This window comes from Anopheles stephensi, chromosome 2 (assembly GCF_013141755.1).
Source record: "Anopheles stephensi strain Indian chromosome 2, UCI_ANSTEP_V1.0, whole genome shotgun sequence".
Lineage (NCBI taxonomy): Eukaryota > Metazoa > Arthropoda > Insecta > Diptera > Culicidae > Anopheles > Anopheles stephensi.
In genome coordinates this window covers 9,611,563-9,630,443 of record NC_050202.1, presented here as the reverse complement: position 1 = coordinate 9,630,443, position 18,881 = coordinate 9,611,563, and the positions used below count along the sequence as shown (strand labels likewise).

Below are 18,881 nucleotides of genomic sequence, written 5' to 3'. Positions count from 1 at the left end.
CTGCTTTTTATGTTGTCAGATGAAAAAGAAGACGCCCTCGTTAATGGGCATCTGGTACGATGTCACGTAGGCTGGCGAGGAACCAGGTTAGAACGCAATTAGAGAGATAGTTGCAATGATGAGTGCTTGTAAAATTGCCGTCAATCTTGAATCTTGAGTCCTCGAGCTGCTCCAGGAGAATCCCAAGATTCGAAAGTGATACGAGCAGTGGAAAGGAATTTAATAACAATAATAATATTTCTTCAACCTTATGCTCGGACTACATCCGGCCCCGTCCTTTCCCGATCCATTTACTGAGCTCCCAGTTTATTAGGAAATAGTTCGGGTTTTGGGTAGTGGGATACGACTTCAGTCTAAGCGTCACCGTCAGTTGTGCCAGACGGAGATTTGGGATCGGTGAAAAATCTTAATTAGATTTTCTGTCCATTTTCTTCTGTCCACACGTTTGTTGGACGGTAAGCTAAAAAAAAAAAATCTCCAGTCTAGGCCTTCAGCCGGCTCTCATGAAGGTGATTTTTTCCTCATTAGTCCTCCATTTTCCCATTACACATGGCAACGGAACGAACCTGACGAAGTAAAAACTATCCTGGCCGTAATTGACGATCATGAGGTGTGTGTGTGTGTCTGTGTCTAGGAAAATGGGCCCGTTTCCATTCCAGACACCAGACCGTTTAAGCTAAGACGTAATTCTTTTTCCGGACACCGGACACTAACTGGGGGTGGAGGTTGTGAATTATACGATTGTGGGAGAGTACGTTTTTTTGTTCGCCTTCGTCTTCCTGTCCAGGTGTGGAAAGGTGTAGAATTTAATCATACTTATGGTCATCATTTTTCTTTCCGACGATTTGATTGCACCCTTCATTTGCCATGCAGTCAAATGTGGTGCAAATGGAGCGGTATTCCATCTTTGGACGCTCTCTTTCGGTAAGGAAAATTTGTATAATGTGATAAGGACTGTAAAATGTGGCATAAAAGTGCTTGCGTTGTGATGTCAGGGTAAGATTAAGTGCTACAAAAATGCTAAATATGAATTAAAATTTTTACCACGTTTTATTATCAATGGTTTCTCTAAGAAGGATGAAGTTGTGTTTCAAAAGCGGGCCCTCGCTTTCCTAAAAAGAGGTCGTTTAAGTAAAGTTTTGAAAATCTATACCATACCAATTGTTCTTTGAAGATTGGTTGGTTTCGACCCTGTTCCTGAACACAGGAACTGCATTGAATAAAGTTTTGAAATAATATTCTGAATACTTCTTCTTGGATGGGATTTGAACCCCGGTCCTGCCGTATGAAGACCGGCGCCGTAATCGTCTCGGCCACAGGACCGCCCCATTCTGGATACTGTGGAGAATAATTTTATTTTCAATAGAAGCAATCATTAAGACACAATCAGAAGTTTAAAGTAATCAATTTAAAGTAATAAAGTTTCTTATTTTTGGCATTTATTTTTCAATTTTGACATTTGACGTTTGGCCATCAGCCAAGTAGTTTAGTGGTCGTGCTGCTCGTACTGTTTTAGATGTTTTCTATCGTTAACAAGGTATATGGATATAGAAGGTAGAGTTGTTTTGAGCAAATTGACATTTCTCGACCTGACATAACAGTTCCGTGGTGATCGAGGGGAAGGGTATTGAGAAGAGTGATGGCAGCGTCGGAGGAGGCGCCGGTGGTGGTATCGCTTGCGATTTTTTGACGAAAAATGCAACCAAATATCGTCAATCTTCTGTGGAACAACATTTGATATGCGAAGATGACCCGTAAATTAGCGAAATTGCTCAAGGGATTGAGAATCGAGGCTGTTTGTTCATGTTTGTTGCCCCATACCATATGTTTTTGTAAACAAACTCTGACATAACTCGACTAAAATGTCGCCCTGTCAAATCGATAAAAATCCACCTTCTGAACAAGGTATGTAGATATAGAAGGTAGAGTTGTTTAGAGCAAATTGACATTTCTCGACCTGACATAACAGTTCCGTGGTGATCAAGGGGAAGGGTATTGAGAAGAGTGATGGCAGCGTCGGAGGAGGCGCCGGTGATGGTATCGCTTGCGATTTTTTGACGAAAAATGCAACCAAATATCGTCAATCGTCTGTGGGACAACACTTAATATGCGAAGATGACCCATAAATTAGCGAAATTGCTCAAAGGACTGAGAATCGAGGCTGTTTGTTCATGTTGGTAGCCCCATACCATATGTTTTTGTAAACAAACTCTGACATAACTCGACTAAAATGTCGCCCTGTCAAATCGATAAAAATTCACCTTCTAAATACATACACCTTGCTTCTGAATACATACACCAAAGTGAGTTGAGAGGAGGTGCCGTAAAAAGCCCGTTTTGACACATGGAAAGAAGTAGAAGACCGGCACCAGTTTGACGTTTACTTGACCGCATTGAATCAGCTGGTTATATGTGTTGTTTATCATTCTCGAAACAATAACATCATTATATGATTTGTTTTCTTCCATTCTGCTGTTCAATATCGTTCGGAAAGCTTAGATCAAGTGAAGAAATCAGGATATTGTAGTGTGTCAGTGCTATCTGAGGTGATTCTGTATTATATTTATAACTGTTTTTGTGGTAACGATTCTGCACCTATATGGACAGGGCAGCTGACTGTATCGGCGTCATGGACGGAGCCGGTTTGCATCCCCGAACTATTGGAAGATCCGAGATATAGGATCATTCCACTTTTTTGCCGATCTGCAAGCAAAAATTCATCAAGAGCACAGCAGATCCAGCTTAATCAATGTATGCTAGAGATCGCTTGCTTGACCAACAAAGAATGCTTGACCGCAGTTTGTTTACATTTCAGTCAAGTAAACGTCAAAATTTTTTTCAAAATGTCCGACCGAGAAATCGCTATTCCGACACCTCCTCTCAACTCACTTTGACATACACCTTGATCGTTAATAATAATATGACAACTATTCTTAAGGCTTCTCATGTCAGTTTGCTAATAGTTTGATCTGTCTTCAAGGAATTAATCAACAGAATATTCTCCTAAGAAATTTGTGACGCACTACTTTGTAAATGAAGTTAGTTATGTGGATTTTATGATAAGTAATATTTGATTTTCTATATTTTTTCTATCAAAACTATTAACTTTTGATATTTTTCCACCAGTGCTGTCTACTGTGCATGGACATCGCCCATTTATTAGAACAAGTGTCAAATAAAATTTCATCAAACAAACAATCAAACATCAACTCAGCGGTAACATATTCTTTATGTTAACTTTAATTACATTTTTCACTTAAGTAAAGAGCAGAAACTTAAGCAAAGAAGAGGATAACCATACTACTTTTACTTCTAATATCAATGTTAGTAAACAAAATTCACAGTTGACATTTAAACGTACGCTTACTGTTTAGTACTCGTTGTTTGCTCCTAGAGATTATGCTGTACGCATACACGACTACGATTCGGCGTAATAAGGAATTGTTTGGACTAGATTTATGAATAATGATTATCGTTAGAAAAAAAAAAATCAAGCTCTCGTAATGGAAATATAAGCAGTTATACAGCTTCTGCTTACGACACTTCACTCTCGATAACTTGTTCAAAGTTTTGATGATCTATTTTGATCTAATTTGGAGCCTTGACACATCAAATTTTATTGCCATTACAATAAAGAATTAAAATTAAAACCCCTAAACCTCGATTGACCAACACCAATACATCACCGGTAACCAAGCAAAGCAGTTTAAATAAATTAAACTTTTTCTCTACCGACCGATTGCTGGTAGCGCAATCCAATAAGGTAATAAGTCAATTAACAGACTGCACTGCTGCACGATGCCGTAAATTTCACTCAACACTTTGCTGGCCACTGATGGAAAAAACGGCATTCACACACCTACACGTATCTCTAAAACCTCTATCCTCTTAATTTTGCTCCCGGAGTTGGGCGGTTGGGCAATAAATCCAATTGGAAAAACGGTGGTCGTTTCTTGCCATTCCGGTGGACCAGTTACCCAACACCAGCTGTGGTCGGGCTCCTTTGCATTGGTTGTCGAACGTGGCGGAGCCATCGGCCCGTCGATGGGCGAAACAATATGACGCGGTTTGCGGCTGTGGAAAGTGTTTCGCTCGAGATAGGGAAATTTGGGACGTTTTTGGTGATGGATTGAAAAACCCCACCCCGGGTTGACCAGCGGAACCAGGGGAGATCTATTGTTTTCGCAACTTTGGAGCGTTGTGTGCCTTGGTGAGCTGGACTGAGAAAGGGAATCAGTCGGTTGGTCAAATTTTGAGGATTTAACTGTGCATTAGGTGGATTTTATAAATTCCTGGGAAGCAGTATATTAGAAAAGAGAAACACTGTTTGATATTTCTTATTACAGGGAATTTGTTAAATTGCAATCATTTGACCAGAGCCGTGCCGAGAAAAACCACTCCACAGCAAGTTTATTTGTTTGATGTTGCCAGCCAACCGACCATATCTGCCTAAACCATGCTCAACCACCGTGAGCGAAATGGGAAACTTTTTCCTCCAAAACCAATGGGATGATTCCGTCCACCGTGGGCGCTCCCTATTGAAATGTAAATCCCCCAAACGAGGAACTAAGGATGTGATACTTTCGACCCACCAACCTCACCACTGTCAACTGTCCAAATGTGCGGTCCTACCAGCTTCCCTCACCATCCCGGGATCTGGTGCAGCAGCTTCAATCAGTGTATAGTTCTCACCAGGGTTTTACCTCTTTCTGTAGAGGAGGATTTATATTTCCACCCCAACCGAACCAAAAAAACCCCCAACGCCGTGGGGGAGTGTGCTGGGTGGACAAGTGATATAAATTAAATTTCCCAAACAATAAATTGTGAAATTTTCAATTAGAATTCGTACTCGGGCAAACGGATGCGAACGGATGAGCAGCTGCGTCCGGCATATAATGTTGGCCGGTACGGTTGAGTGTGTGTGTGTGTGTGTGTGCTCTCCTTATCTCGAAGTAATTTTCGGGCGACCATCTCGGACCAGTTCAGTTTTGCCGCAGTTTGGGTACAATGTGTGTCGATTGTTGTGTCGAAGTGTCTTTCGGGGTGTTGCGATGAGCGGAAGAGTTGACTAAACCCGGAACTCGGCAAGCGACAATTTGGGACATAAAAAGGTTGTTTTTTTTTGTTTGCAGTGGATAAAGAAAATCTCCCAAGAGGAATGAGAGGACAATGTATTGATGTGTCATTTTAAAATGTTCGAGAAGGACTGTTAAAACCCGGATTCGATGTAAAAAGGTAAAAGCGAACATAATTACCGCAAGTTATTCGTGGTATACTTAGACTGTTTATGCTATCGAGTTGAACTCTAGTACCACAATAAGCGCTAAGTCTTTAATTATTTTTAAGGCCGCGCTCATTAATTTCGTTTTAATAAAGTCAACCCAGACAATCGACTTAATTATGAGGTTGATTAGAGCCGATGTTACATTTGAAATTAAAATTATTCTTCCCCAAAAGCTGCCTCTCATCCCACCACCATATGATCCAGCAAATAATTACCAAGTCCACAAAGTCTTTCCCAAGCAGCTCCTAATTATGGCTTGATGGTTTGATTCCCTCCAAAAAAACAAAAAACTCCTGGACTTAAAACAGTGCGAAAAGGATAAAAAGTATATGTTTGAGATCAGGCTCGACGTACGCAAATGACCGACCAACGGTTGGCGTTGGTTGATATTACTTATTACGGCACGGCGGGCACGAAAGCGCGACATTTGTCGCATGTCTGTGCGGCTGGCTCGGCTGTGCATCTGTGACAACTGACCACAGTCCATATATTATGGTAGTTATTTAATTTGTGCAATTAATCAAATGTCGCGCCCGCTGGCAGTTGAAGATTTCGAAAGAGCGCGCGCGTGTGTGCGTAAGACCATGGAATTGTAACAGGGATGGGTGAATGTTTCATTATTTATTTGTGGTTTATGGTACTTCTCATGTTATTTTATAGTTAAAATTGTAAAATGGAAGGGAAAACATGTTATAGTCAGTAACAATTGTAATAGATTAAAATATAGCGTTCAATGTATTCATCTCCTCATAAAGAGCATTGTGCGCCTGAGGGTATGCAATTCAAAATTACCTTACTGATGAGTGAGAAATGAATCTTGAGTGTTTTTCTATAAAGCAGGACACATTTAAATAAAAGTGAAATCCATTTAAAATACTCAGAAAAAATAAAACAACTAAAGATATAACAAAAGACAGGTGAAAAATCTAATTTTCCCACTACACAGCCAATTCAATCTGTATGAATACTGAACACCATGCAGAACTTTAGACTATTCTAACTTTCGTGGAAAATGTTACACATCTTCACCTTAGTACGAGATAGCACAATTTAACTCCCGAACCGGTTCAATCAAACTTTAGCTCTTCACACACGTACCCACGGACACACAACACAGTTGCATACTTTTAGGAGGAGTTTGTTAGAGTAAGCAACAAATTCGCGGTTTACTGAACGACACTTTTCCTTGCGGGGATGGTTATGTTATTTGGTTGTGTTGTACCGGTTTGGCCTCAGCATTTCCCGGGCACCTCACACCTCGTCTGAAGGAAGTCTCTCTGGATGGAGCTTTCAAATTTATTTCTTATTCTATACATGAACTCAACCGGTAGAGGTCGTCAGACTTTTTGGAACTTGTCTCCTGGTGGAACCGGAGATGATGCTGTTGTTGCAGTTTGAATTTTGATTACAAAATAAAGAACCACAGCGAACTGCATGAAACCGATTATTTTTGTTACCCATTGGACCCATTCTCATGACGTCCCCGCTGTCTCGCTTACCCAATGGAATTGATCATTGGTTTAAGCTAGTTTTTGTGTTTCCTTTGCTCAACTTCTTGCTTGAGCCACCTGTCCCCCGAGTCGTGTGCCGGTTGAAAAAGGGTTAGCTGCCACAAGTTTCGCACGACACTGTCAGTGCAACTACTTGACACCAACCAATTTCACGCGAATGTTCCTTTTTTTTTGGGGGAAGGAAGGCAGGATACTATGATTAGAGTCTGCAAGGGACGGCCACGTGAGAAGGTGAGATAATGCTTCTCCTGGGTGGACAAGGCGTTCTATCATACCGTCCCCAGGGCACTTGGTACAGACTGCACCAGACGGACTCGGAAGCCTATTATCGTTGGCATCCACATGCCCGTGGAGGGCGTACTCGGAGCATCAAGCAACAGGAGCTCACTGAAATATCAAAACGTCCCTAGGGAAGAATGAAAATAAAAACAGCCAAAAAAAACCTGCTCTTCTAGCACCAACCAGGTCCAACGTGTGACAGTGGCCATTTTTTTCCTGAGCGAGTTGTTAGCTTTTTAACTCTTTTTCTCAGCTTACTTTTCTCGTTGCCGATCGCAAATTGGACGAACTCGGGTGAAGGTTTTTTTTCCCCCCCCTGGTGGACAACATTGCCGCGTGTTACGCTCCGGCACCATGCTGTCTGAGGTTTTCTGCCCAAACCATCCCGAAAGAAAAAAAAGAAGGACGCTTGGCTGTCTTTTTTTTATTGGTGGCTGCTGCTGCTAGCTTGTTATCCCGTCCGCGCTCACACTATTATTCGGTGTTTCGATTGGGGCGCTTATATTTTATTGAGAACGCTTGCTTCCGCCTTGCCGTGAACCGGGACCGGCTTTGAACCGGCCCCGGTTTTTGGCAAAATTTATATCGTTTAGTTCCGTAAATAAATCATGTCATTTTACATTTTTGATATATCCGATTCGTGTTGGCTTTTTTTACGTGCTGGGAAGGGTTGGTAGTACGAAATAATCGGAATGAAGAATGCTTGTTATAAAATTATGGTTAAAACGGAAGTTTGTTATTTTGAAAATGTTATAATGTTATAATAATATGTTTTTAAACTTTACTCGTCTCTGTTATCTCTGGATCTTTGTAAAAAAATATATCAAAAGTATATTTAAGAAACTCATCACCAGCTTTGAAACATATTATTGCATACTTTTAGGCGCAGTACAATTGTACTGGGAAATACGCACTCGAAGACTCATTTTATCGAGCAGAAAGTATGATCAGATTAATGTTTAATTGTTTGCAAGATGTTTATTATCTTAAACCCTTACGTTACCTCAGTGATAAACTGATTATCTGGTAAACCTAAACAAATAATTCCCCAGCCGAAGTTCGTCTAAACATCTATTGGGACAAGACCAAACGGCTGGGAAGATCCTGCAAACCCTTGGTGCTCAAGAAGTCCCCGAGAAGGGAAAGCACATAATCTTGATAGCCATTTAGCCAGATTTATAGCCAAAAATTATCATGTTGAACGTAGTACTCGATCACTTGTCAGCCGTTGCCGTCCAGAGTTTGGTACGGCTTAGGCTTCTCCATAGAAATAGCCCACATTATCTTGTCCAGGGTTTCTTACATCTTTTGGAGTGGTTACTCTGGACCATCAATAGCTAGTTCAGACCTATAGACAAACTCCTTAGTTATCCCTCATCAGCTTCAGTTACACGTTATGGATATATCTTAACGTCCATCAAACGTCAGACATCAATCTTGAATTGAGAGAGAATGTTATCAAAGTTGAGTTATCTGGAGGTCTCATTCCTCTATATCATTTTTTTTTCTGTGGATATCTACTTCGAATTCAACAATTGCTTGTATCGATTCTATACATACCCTTCATTCGCTTCCACAACTTCAACGCATCGCAATGAATTATAATTCAATCGCATTATCATCACATATCCTTGTCCCCACACGAGTTGCGCCTCTTTTTCGCCCCAGACCGCTCCTTCTCTGATACAATATTATTATTTAACAATTTGACACGGCAAGCGGATTACCGCTGCCTTACTACCTGTTATTGTCTTTCCACTCAAAGGACAAACTTCCGAGAATGTGAAGCGAAATAGGATTACGGAATGCACGGAGCGTACGAATTGGATGATTATTAAATTGGAGAAAATGAAATCCCAACAGTTTTGGTGCGCACTCGTCTTTTTTTTTTTGCTGTTGCGTCTCCTAGATCTGCCAAGGACGTATGCTGTGGTGACATTATGGAGCGTACGAGACCGAGACAGGCGCTTCGTTGTGTCGTTGGAAGCTGCTGGTCCATATTGAAACTGCTTGCCAATGTTGCTGCACGCTGCGGACGACTGTTGCACTTGGCCCTGGTCGGACGGTGGGATGGCTTCCCGTGCACAGGAACAGCGGACGGTCTTCTGATCCGTCGTAATCATTGCCAAGGATCAGCACTAATATCACATTGCTCGGTTGCGCATTTATTCCGCACTGGTGAAGCTTCCCACCCGGGCAGTGCTCGCCGGTGGTCAAACCCGAACTATTCGCTGCAGAAGGACAGCCCGAGCGTCCTTTCCTTTTTGTGCGGCGCAAACCAAGCACAGAGGATAATGCAAATTCAATTCACAAAAATTTAAGTTCTAACTGCAAAAAAAAAAATAGGAAAAGAAGAGACACCAGCTTTGCAACCCCGTTCTCATCATCCTTACTCTTGAGGACTCCGCTATAAAGCGATAGTAAGGATTCTTCTAACAGGCGAGGTTTTTTGTTCGTTTTCATCTGTCCCAAAGTCACTGGCAGGTTATCCCAGTTGGGATACAGTTGGCACACGGCTAGGTAATATGACCATCTCCCATTGACCATCCTCCATAAGGTGAGTTTTTCCCTTCGGAAAAGGATTTTTCCCATTCTTTTCCTTTGCTCAGTTTGAGATGGTCAAACGGGTTCTAACTTTCGGGGAGTTGGTTTTTTTGCTGGTTTGTGTGGCCCTTGTTAAAAACAGTAACGAAAGGGAAGTTACCATTTTCGATCGAGTTTGTCTCAAGCATTTTACATCGGTAAAACAACGCTCCGAACGATTCCGGACGAATCAATTGATTTGGAACGATTTACTTTGACCGAGCGGGGGGGATGATTGCATCGTAATGATCTGTTGTAAAACACATGTAAGCGGATTTGTGAAGTAGTTTTATTGATTGGTGCGGCAGAATCTAGCGAGGTGGGAAATATTCCTGAAGCTGGTCTGGAAGCTGAGGATTTAGGATTTTAAAAGGTAAATTCGTTCTCAAAGTTGTACTTGAAGCTAAGATATTGAGGTTACATCGAAAACCGTTCAAATTGCAACAAAATGAGATGCAATAAAAAACTGTAAAATTGCTATAAAATGTACTTATTAAGCTGAACAAGACGAATATTTAGGAATATTTCAAAAATAATGTTTCAAATAAATAAAATTAGATAAGCTACCGTAATCATACTCCTAATTTGCTATAAAGTAATGCTATGATTAAAGTACAGGAAGCAAAGACAGTTAATGTGCGAAGTAAGATGTAAAAAATGAAATTTACGATATAAGTCGTACCATATTTTGAGAATAATTATTAAAAGTTCTTGAATCGCTAAAAAGATTTTGGAAATATACTTTTCGTGATGAAAAAAAATACTATAAAATATTGCTAGGGAGTGGGAAATATACTAAAGAAATATGACAGGAAAAGTTTAAACTGTGAGAGAATATTTTAAAACTAAAACATAAACAAAATTACAAAAAAAAATCGTTCAATATATAAATAATAATCAATAAATAAAATAATATAAATAATAACCATGAAAACTAGACACAGGAAACTGTCAAGCTATGCTATAAAAATGCTAGAAAACTCACTTAGTAGACCTGACAAAAAATTACAGTAAAAAACTTAAACTTTATTTTATAGCACCTACCTCGTTACGATGGAACGCCAATAGCTCTATTTTCACCGATTTAAATAGATTACACGACGCGACCTTTTACTGTTGATGACTGCCGACGGTATCTACCGTATCCACTAATACCATGAAAAGATCCGTATTCGACCGTTGAGCTAAACGACGTTTTTGTTTGTACCCGCGGACAGTGATGTTGTGACTGGTCTGGTCTGCCCGGTACTACTGTCCATTGTCATTGCCCTGCACATAACCCCTGAAGGATTCCACGATTTTTTTTCCACCATTGTTTTTTGCTGTGTCTTTCCCTTCGTGATGGTTAACCGTCATGCAGGTCGCTTCCGGGAGACTGTGGACAAAAAAATGGAATCATTTTTTTATGGTTTTACCTTTCGGCATGAATGATTTAGCTTTAAACAGCTTCCCCGGGATGCTGACCCTCGAGGGTCAAGCTTGACTAAATGCCATTTTAATACGATTTCCATACTAATTATTATGCAGATTTAAATTCATTATATTATTAGGTTGCGCACCTGGAAGAAGAGATGGTTGTTGTGGTGGTTAGAGCATTCGGATAGCGTTAAATTGAGCATTGAGTCATTTGGGTAACATTCATCTGAGAAATTAAGTGCTTTCATTGAATACCATAATGTATAGCAATCTAACTATTAGTATAAATAGATAAGTATACCAAAGCGAATAATAAATAATCATTAAAAGGACCTTAAAATAAGGTAAATTGTTCTCATAGTTTGCTCTACCGTTAAATCATTCCCAAAAATAGTATCCTCGTTAGAATTCCATCTCTCGTCCACCATCAAAACACAGCCAATTGGCACGTTCTAGTAAGGCGCGTAATTTAAGCGCCCTACTGCCAACTGGCTGTTTTAATGCTTGTTCCAGCCGTCCAATTTCTGCTTCTCTTTGGACGAAACTAAGCAAAAAAAAAAGACCATTATATCCCTTTTTCTCTTTCCTGTTTGCCGGTGGGATAAGCGCACGAACCGGGCATCCCACCCAGCATCAACAACACCGGCCATTAACAAGCACAAGAATCGATGCAAATTGTGAAACTATTGCACAATTTCGATGCCCCGTTCTGCTTCGCTTAGTGGCTCAAATTTCCACCCCGCTTTTCTCTGCCGCCCAGCCCGGGAATTAATTGGATTCGAACACTTGATTTTTAATTTTCCAACCCTACGGTACGATTCGCTTGCTCCCGGGTGGGCGTTGAATGCTTGCGTAGCATCCGTTTCGCAATTTCGTTTGCATACGCTTCGGCTTGCCGGGGAAACTACTGTTTGTGGAAATAATCGTGCCACCACCGATTTAGAACGATATTTAAGTCGGCTGCAGGAATTGCTAATAGATTTTCCCGTGCTAAGAAGATTGCTGGACAGCGTCGGGAAAACTCTCGAATGAGGAAAAATATATCATGCTTCTTGAGCAAGTAGAGGATATAAAAGTTTACTCCCCAGAATGCTCACTGGAAAAGCCGGCACATCCACTTCACGATTTCCGTTTAATTAAATTCTGATTTACGAAGATGGGAATTCTCGCTCCGATCGTGGTTTGTTTGGCGTTTAGTGTGATGTCTATTGGAGAGGAACATTATAACCGAAAACGGAACAAGGAAGACAGTCAAATTGGAAATTGGAGAAGAGAAATGAATCATAAAGGATTATTATTAGGCAATTATAGGGTCAGTCTAATCGCTTCGTACAGGATAAGAAAGATAAATGCGTGAAGTGCTATAATTAAATTTATAGCATTACGGCAGTAGTTTAAAGTTGCTAGTAGTTTAGTGCTAGTAGTTGAAAGCTCAACTTTATCATGGAAAATTTATAAGAAATAAAAGAAACAATTTGGAGTAGAGGCAATATCTCGCCAAAACCATGTAAAAATGGATCAAAAACTAATCCTCGCATTTTTATCGGCGCATAGATAAAAATATGCATCACTCAACTTCTCCGAAAGCCATCAAAATGCTCATAAATCTTCGTTTTCCCTATCGATAGACATGCTCATAAAAAAAATATCCCTCATGTCAAGCGGGACCTTTCCGTCACGCGCGCGCTTATTGATTGAGTGTGTCTCCTATCAAGGGAAAAATGCTACCATGACGAAAACGATGGTTGATCCTCGCCCCAAAACCGTGCTCGTACGGCGGTACATCAATCTGGCATCAGCCATTAGACACCCCAAAAAGGATAGTGGCTACCCTTTCAGAGCAACTTATTCTCAGCTCAGCAGGAGTACCTTTTAATCGACAACCGTGGAACGATATGCAATCATTATTATTGTGAATTAAATTTATAGACATCATCCGGCCGGGTAAGTGTGTGCAGCAGCACCCTTCGGAGCAATTGCAATTTCGCGTCGCTTTATAACGATCGCATCACGGACGACGTGACATTGATATAAATCAATTATGATTATCTTTGTCATCCCGTTCGTCCGGTGGTGCCCCATTCCTTCCAAACGAAACGTCGCTGTGACGGTTGTGGTCCACGGCTTTAAAGATACGACTGAGAGCGGATCAATTTAAGATAATCGTAAAAAACAAAAGCACAATTTACACAACCAATTTAATGAGCAACGGGTACGGAAAAACGGGTCGATCGAATGTGGAAAGGATTAACTTACGCACCCGTGGCTAGGTTTGGGGTGGTACCTTGTTCGGTTTCCGGTAGCCCACCTAAGTGCACAATGCGTATGGGTGGGAAATTCTGCAACACATTGGCGCTGCTTCTTTTTGGTTTTCTTTTTTTGTTTTCGGACCCAAAGCCACACATATTTTAATCAGCTTCCATTACGCATTAATGTCCAATGAGGTGTGAGCGAAACGGTGCTGGGCGCTTAAGCTTCTTTCGCTTTATTATGGCAAGCTTGCGCTATCGCATTATAGCAAAGTGAGGGTGAACGCTTGGCGTAGCAACAGCAATCGGTTCGGTGTGATGAACTTGGATTGATTATTTGCATTTGCAAAATTGAAGTGGAAAAATCAAATTTATTTGCAATAAGCGCATTGTGAAACAGAAGTTAAAGGCACAAATTAAAGCACCATTTATTTTTATTCGAATAACAGCTTCCATTCCCTGTCACAGTCGCTCGCCACCAAACCCCGACGCGGAATCGTCGTAAATGAACCGTAAAATGTTTAATGATTGGTAACAATTGTGGCAATCATTTTACGCCGGCTCTGTCCCATATGGCGGACAGACGATCTGGCGTTGGTTTTTCGGCAGGAGGCAGGAGACATCGCTCGCTCGCGGTATTTTATTGTGATAGATTTTGTAACAGGAACAAAAGCGTTTAAATAAGCACAGCAACGGTGTGCTCGGTGTGTTTGTTTTAAGCACCTTACTTCCGGCTGAAATGATGATGATGCACCACCGTTCACAATCGAAATGATTATGTGTGGTGCAGCAGATCCCGCATTATTACAACCCTCAATGTTGCGGCGTTTGCTGTGCACCGGGTGGGTTGGTTATTTATTTTATTGTATTAATATTGATTCGGGCAATAGATAGGCTCAACGACCATTATGGCGGATAAATCTCGGTGGATCTGTTTAATAACTTTTACAGTATAAATTAGTGATGGAATTATGCAATGAAAAATGGAAAATGTAACTATTCTTTGCTGCGAGTTGCACTGTTCGGATTGAAAGTCATTTGTTACACTGGTAACAAACACATAATAAATATGAAACTTGTTGACATTAATTTCGCCCAGTAGCATCGAAGTGTTGTGAAGAAAATGGAGAGAGCGACAGGAGAGTTTTGAGAGATAAATGTGTTATAATCGAGGGAACAATAACAAAAAAATTTTAGAGGGAATCGTGAGAGAAATCAGCGATAATCAAGAGAGAAATAAGAGAGAATTTGGAGAGAAACGGGATAGAAATGAGTAAGAATCGAGCGAGAAATAAGAGATAAATGAGAGAGATTCAAGTGAGAAATGAGAGAGAAAAAGGCGAGAAATGAGAAGGAAATGAAAGAGAATCGAGAGAGAAATGAGAGAGAATTGAGAAGAAATCAAGAGAGTAATGAGGGTAAAATTCGAAAGAAATGGGATGGATTCGATAAAAAATCGAGAGTCAATCATGAGAAATATGAGAGATAATTGAAAGAGAAATAGGAGTGAATCAAGAGAGATTCATCGAGAAAGAATCCAAAGAAAAATGTGAGACAATCGACAGAAAATCGAGAGAGAATCGAGAGAGAAAAACGCAAAAATCTCTCTCAATGGTCTCTCATTTTTCTCTCGTTTCTCTCTCATTTCACTTCCAATTCTCTCTCATTTCTCTCTCAATTCTCTCCCATTTTTCTTTCAATGCTCTCTCACTTCTCTTTTACTTGTTTATCATTTCTCTCCCGATTCTCTCTCATTTCTCTCTAAATTGTCTCTCATTTCTCCCTCATTTATCTCTCGATTCTTTGTCATTTCTTTTGCGATTTTCTTTCATTTCTCTCTCGATCCTCTCTTATTTCTCTCTCGATTATCAATCATTTCTCTCTCGATTCTCTCTCATTTCTTTATCGATTCTCGCTCATTTATCTCTCGATTTTCTGTCAATTCTCTCTTATGTCTAGATATCTCTATATCTCTATATCTATATCTCTAGATTTTTTCTCGATTTTCTGTCGATTCTCTCTTATTTCTCCCTCGATTCTTTCTCATTTTCCCTGGATTTAATGTTTCTCTCAATTATTATTCGATTGCCTCTCATTGCCTTCTCGTTTCCCGGTAATTCCACTCGCGATTCTGTCTCATTTTTCTGGGATTCCTCTCGATTCTTTCTTATATCTCTCTTGATTCTCTCTCAATTCTCTCTAGATTTTTCCCTCATTTCTCTTTCGATTCTCTCTCAAACTGATTTAATTTCGCTCTCGATTCTCTCTCATTTCTATATCTTTTATTTTTCGATTCTTTGTCATGTCGTTCTCGATTCTCTATCGATCTGTTCTTATTTTTCTTGATTCACTCCCACATTTATCTCTCTCTCTCTCTCTCTCTCTCTCTCTCTTATTTCTTCATGAATTCTATTTCATTTCTCTCTCGATTCGCTGTTGATTATCTTTAATTTCCATCACGTTTCTCGCTAATTTCTCTCGATACTCTCATGTTTCTCTGCCATTTCTCGCGTGTTTATTTCTGATTTCCCTCTCAGTTCAGAAAAACAGATAAAAAAAGTTTATCATGTTGTACAAAACAACGGCCCATTTTAAAATCAAACTAACGTATGAATCAAACTAACAACCAGTCCGAATGCCAAATTGCAGGTTTACGGTGGAAATGAAAAATTTAGTGAAAACATTCAGGCGCTTTACGATAACTGATTGGCTGCCTAAAGCCTGTAACGCACTTTCAACGAAACTCCAGTCATGAATCAGAAAATTGGCCATGAATGATAATGCAATTTCTTGATCTTATACTTATTTCTACCAGTGTAATTATGCACATCCATACGATGCACTCGTTCTCACAAGGTCCCCTAGAGATAATGCAGCGTTTGGTCTAACTAGCTCAATTGTTTACCGCCGATCGTTGCCATGCAAGATTAATATAGATTCAAAGAAGATTTCTAAAGTAAAATCTCAAAAAAATAAGCAAATCACTTTATACGGCGTGATTAAGGTTTTGTGTTTGCCACAACGATAACAATGACAATAACCGGCCGTCTCAGAATAGAAAACAGTAAATGCAAAGGTCAATTGCTTTATTGGCACCGTAAACAAATCCTCAAAAACACCGTTCCAAACAGTATTATAAATCATTGTTCCATTATCTCCCCATCGCCAGTACCAAGCTCGCAGTGTGGCAGCGGTGGTCTCAAGGCTCGATTTATCTTCGCTCAGCTTCTGCTAGATTCGCGTGCCACTTATCAAGCCTCCATCATCGTCCATCATAACGCTGACCCAGAATAATAACTCCACACCCTCTCGCGGTGCATATAACCGGTTTTGGGACGGGGACAGTGTGAAATGCAACGAATCGCCGTTGGTCAGTGCATCGGTGCATACGACCAGTGGCACTTGTGTTCGAGATGGTCCTCCCGGTCTGGTTGGTTCTGTTCTGTGGTGTGGTGTGTTTGGTAGTGTATCAACTTCGACGACTGCACAACTACTGGAAGGATCGTAATGTGCCAACGATTCCGGCTTCCTTTCCGCTCGGCAATTTCGGAGCACTTCGGACCAAATCCTTGGCCGAAGTATCGATCGAACTGTATCGTCAGATGGATCGCAAGGAACGGTTCTACGGACTCTCGATCCTGCTTCAGCCAACGCTCATGATCACCGATCTGGACCTCATCAAAGCTGTGCTCATCAAAGACTTTGCCTACTTCCCGGACCATGGAGTGTATCATAATGAGCGGGTTGATGCACTGTCCTGCCATCTGTTCTGTCTGGAAGGGGCCAAGTGGAAGACCATCCGATCGAAACTGTCGCCAACGTTTACGTCCGGTCGGATGAAGGCAATGTTTCCAATTTTGCTGGAAGTTTCCAAAAACTTTGCGCAATTCCTTCGCACCGAAGTGGGCAGTTCGGGTGAGCTGGATGTGAAGGATTGCTGTGCGCGCATGATGATCGATAACATTGGTGGCTGTGCGTTCGGGATTGAGTGTAACAGTTTCCATCAGCCGAACAGTGCGTTCCGACGCACGGGAGAGCTTGTATTCCACAGTCCACGCAATTCGCAGCTGGTCAGTAATCTGCTGCGGCTGTACCCCGTGCTGGGGCGTGTGTTTGGGTTGAAGGTGAACCACGACGAGGTGATTGAGTTCTTTACCGGGCTGGTGCAGCGCACGGTAGCGATGCGTGAGACGAGCCCTAACAAGCGTAACGATTTACTAGAAATGATGATCGATTTGAGAGATGGACAGAATGGCGCCGCACTCACGATGAACGAGCTGATGGCGCAAGCGTTCGGATTCTTCTTGGCCGGGTACGAAACTTCGTCCTCCAACGTGACCTTCTGTCTGTACGAGTTGGCACTTAATGAGGCGTATCAGGAGCGGGCAAGGGCTTGCGTTCAGCAGGCGCTACAAAAACATGGCGGTTTAACGTACGAAGCGCTAGGGGACATGGAATATCTCGATCGTTGCATTAACGGTACGATCACTGCTTTTTTTTGTACTTGTACATCTACCTCAATTAACACTGTATCTCATCTTCCAGAAACGCTTCGAAAGTATCCACCACTACCGATTGTACCGCGCATATCCTCCAAAGCGTACCGCATCCCGGACAGTGACGTGATCATACCACCCAACATGAAAATCCACATCCCGGTGTACGCTATTCAGCGCGATGAGCGGTACTATCCCGAACCGGACCGATTCGAGCCGGATCGTTTTGCACCGGAACGGGTGGCCGAGCGACATTTTAGCACATTCTTACCGTTTGGGGAGGGTCCTAGAATTTGCATCGGGCAGCGTTTGGGTGTGATGCAGTCGCGCGTTGGATTGGCCACGGTGCTGTCTAACTTCCGCGTACGGCCGGGTCCTCGGACGCAGATTCCGATCGTGTACGCGAAGGATGCGGTTACGCTACAGTCACAGGATGAGGTGTTCTTGAAGTTGGAGCCTTTGTAGATGCTTAATGTAGATGTTTTAAGGTACTTAAGGTTAAATAGATAGTTACTAATAAATGCAATTAAAGTGTTCAATAGTTTTTCATCGAGGAATAATAAATATACTTAGCTTTACGATCTTCATGCAATGACCTTGTCATTTGATTCGATTCATCCGACAGTAAGTATTCTGTTTTAACAAGCTTCCAGTTCCAATTATAGATGTTGTACATAGAATAGAGCATTGAGATCGGCAGCTAAAGTCGATAAGAATCATACAAAAGCTGGAGAAATGAGGTACAATATCTAATGTGGAGACCAGAATCAAGTGGCTCATAAGTACTTTACGATCTGAAGTGCTGCAGAAGGTCATATGAATGTCTGAAACCCTGGTGGCTCTATTGTTTCGCAACTTCCCAAGGAGTCAGAGAGTCCGATAAGGCAGATCTTGAACATCACGGGCATTATCGTGCAGGATTCCCAATCCATATTTCCCATATCTGCCCAGCAGACTATCCGTCACTTGAAAGGCGAAGTTCATGAAGGAAAATGGTGTCTTTATCAAGAACTCTCCCGCAGACAACGATATGGTATTATGGATAAATCTGATCTCTTTCGAA

General features: G+C 41.3%; 1 protein-coding gene and 1 long non-coding RNA gene across 2 annotated transcripts; both read left to right on the top strand.

Annotated features, from left to right (window-relative positions):
* Positions 1–2,367: 2,367 nt before the first annotated feature.
* LOC118503801 lies at positions 2,368–2,783 on the top strand. The gene is made up of 2 exons (XR_004905216.1): positions 2,368–2,546; positions 2,608–2,783. It is a non-coding gene; the product is annotated as an uncharacterized LOC118503801 (long non-coding RNA).
* A 13,692-nt stretch (positions 2,784–16,475) lies between these two features.
* LOC118503800 (probable cytochrome P450 6a13) lies at positions 16,476–18,405 on the top strand. Its single transcript, XM_036037495.1, has 2 exons — positions 16,476–17,801; positions 17,868–18,405. The coding sequence occupies exons 1-2, from the start codon at positions 16,736–16,738 to the stop codon at positions 18,281–18,283; spliced, it is 1,482 nt and encodes a 493-aa protein (XP_035893388.1). The 5' UTR covers positions 16,476–16,735; the 3' UTR covers positions 18,284–18,405.
* The last annotated feature ends 476 nt before the right edge of the window (positions 18,406–18,881 follow it).

What these genes read in the sequence shown, in the direction of transcription:
- LOC118503800 (XM_036037495.1), top strand. Translation starts at nt 16,736, where the DNA reads ATGGTCCTCCCGGTCTGGTTGGTTCTGTTCTGTGGTGTGGTGTGTTTG. An exon ending in TCTCGATCGTTGCATTAACG is followed by an intron (nt 17,802 to 17,867) that starts GTACGATCACTG and finishes CTCATCTTCCAG; the next exon opens with AAACGCTTCGAAAGTATCCA.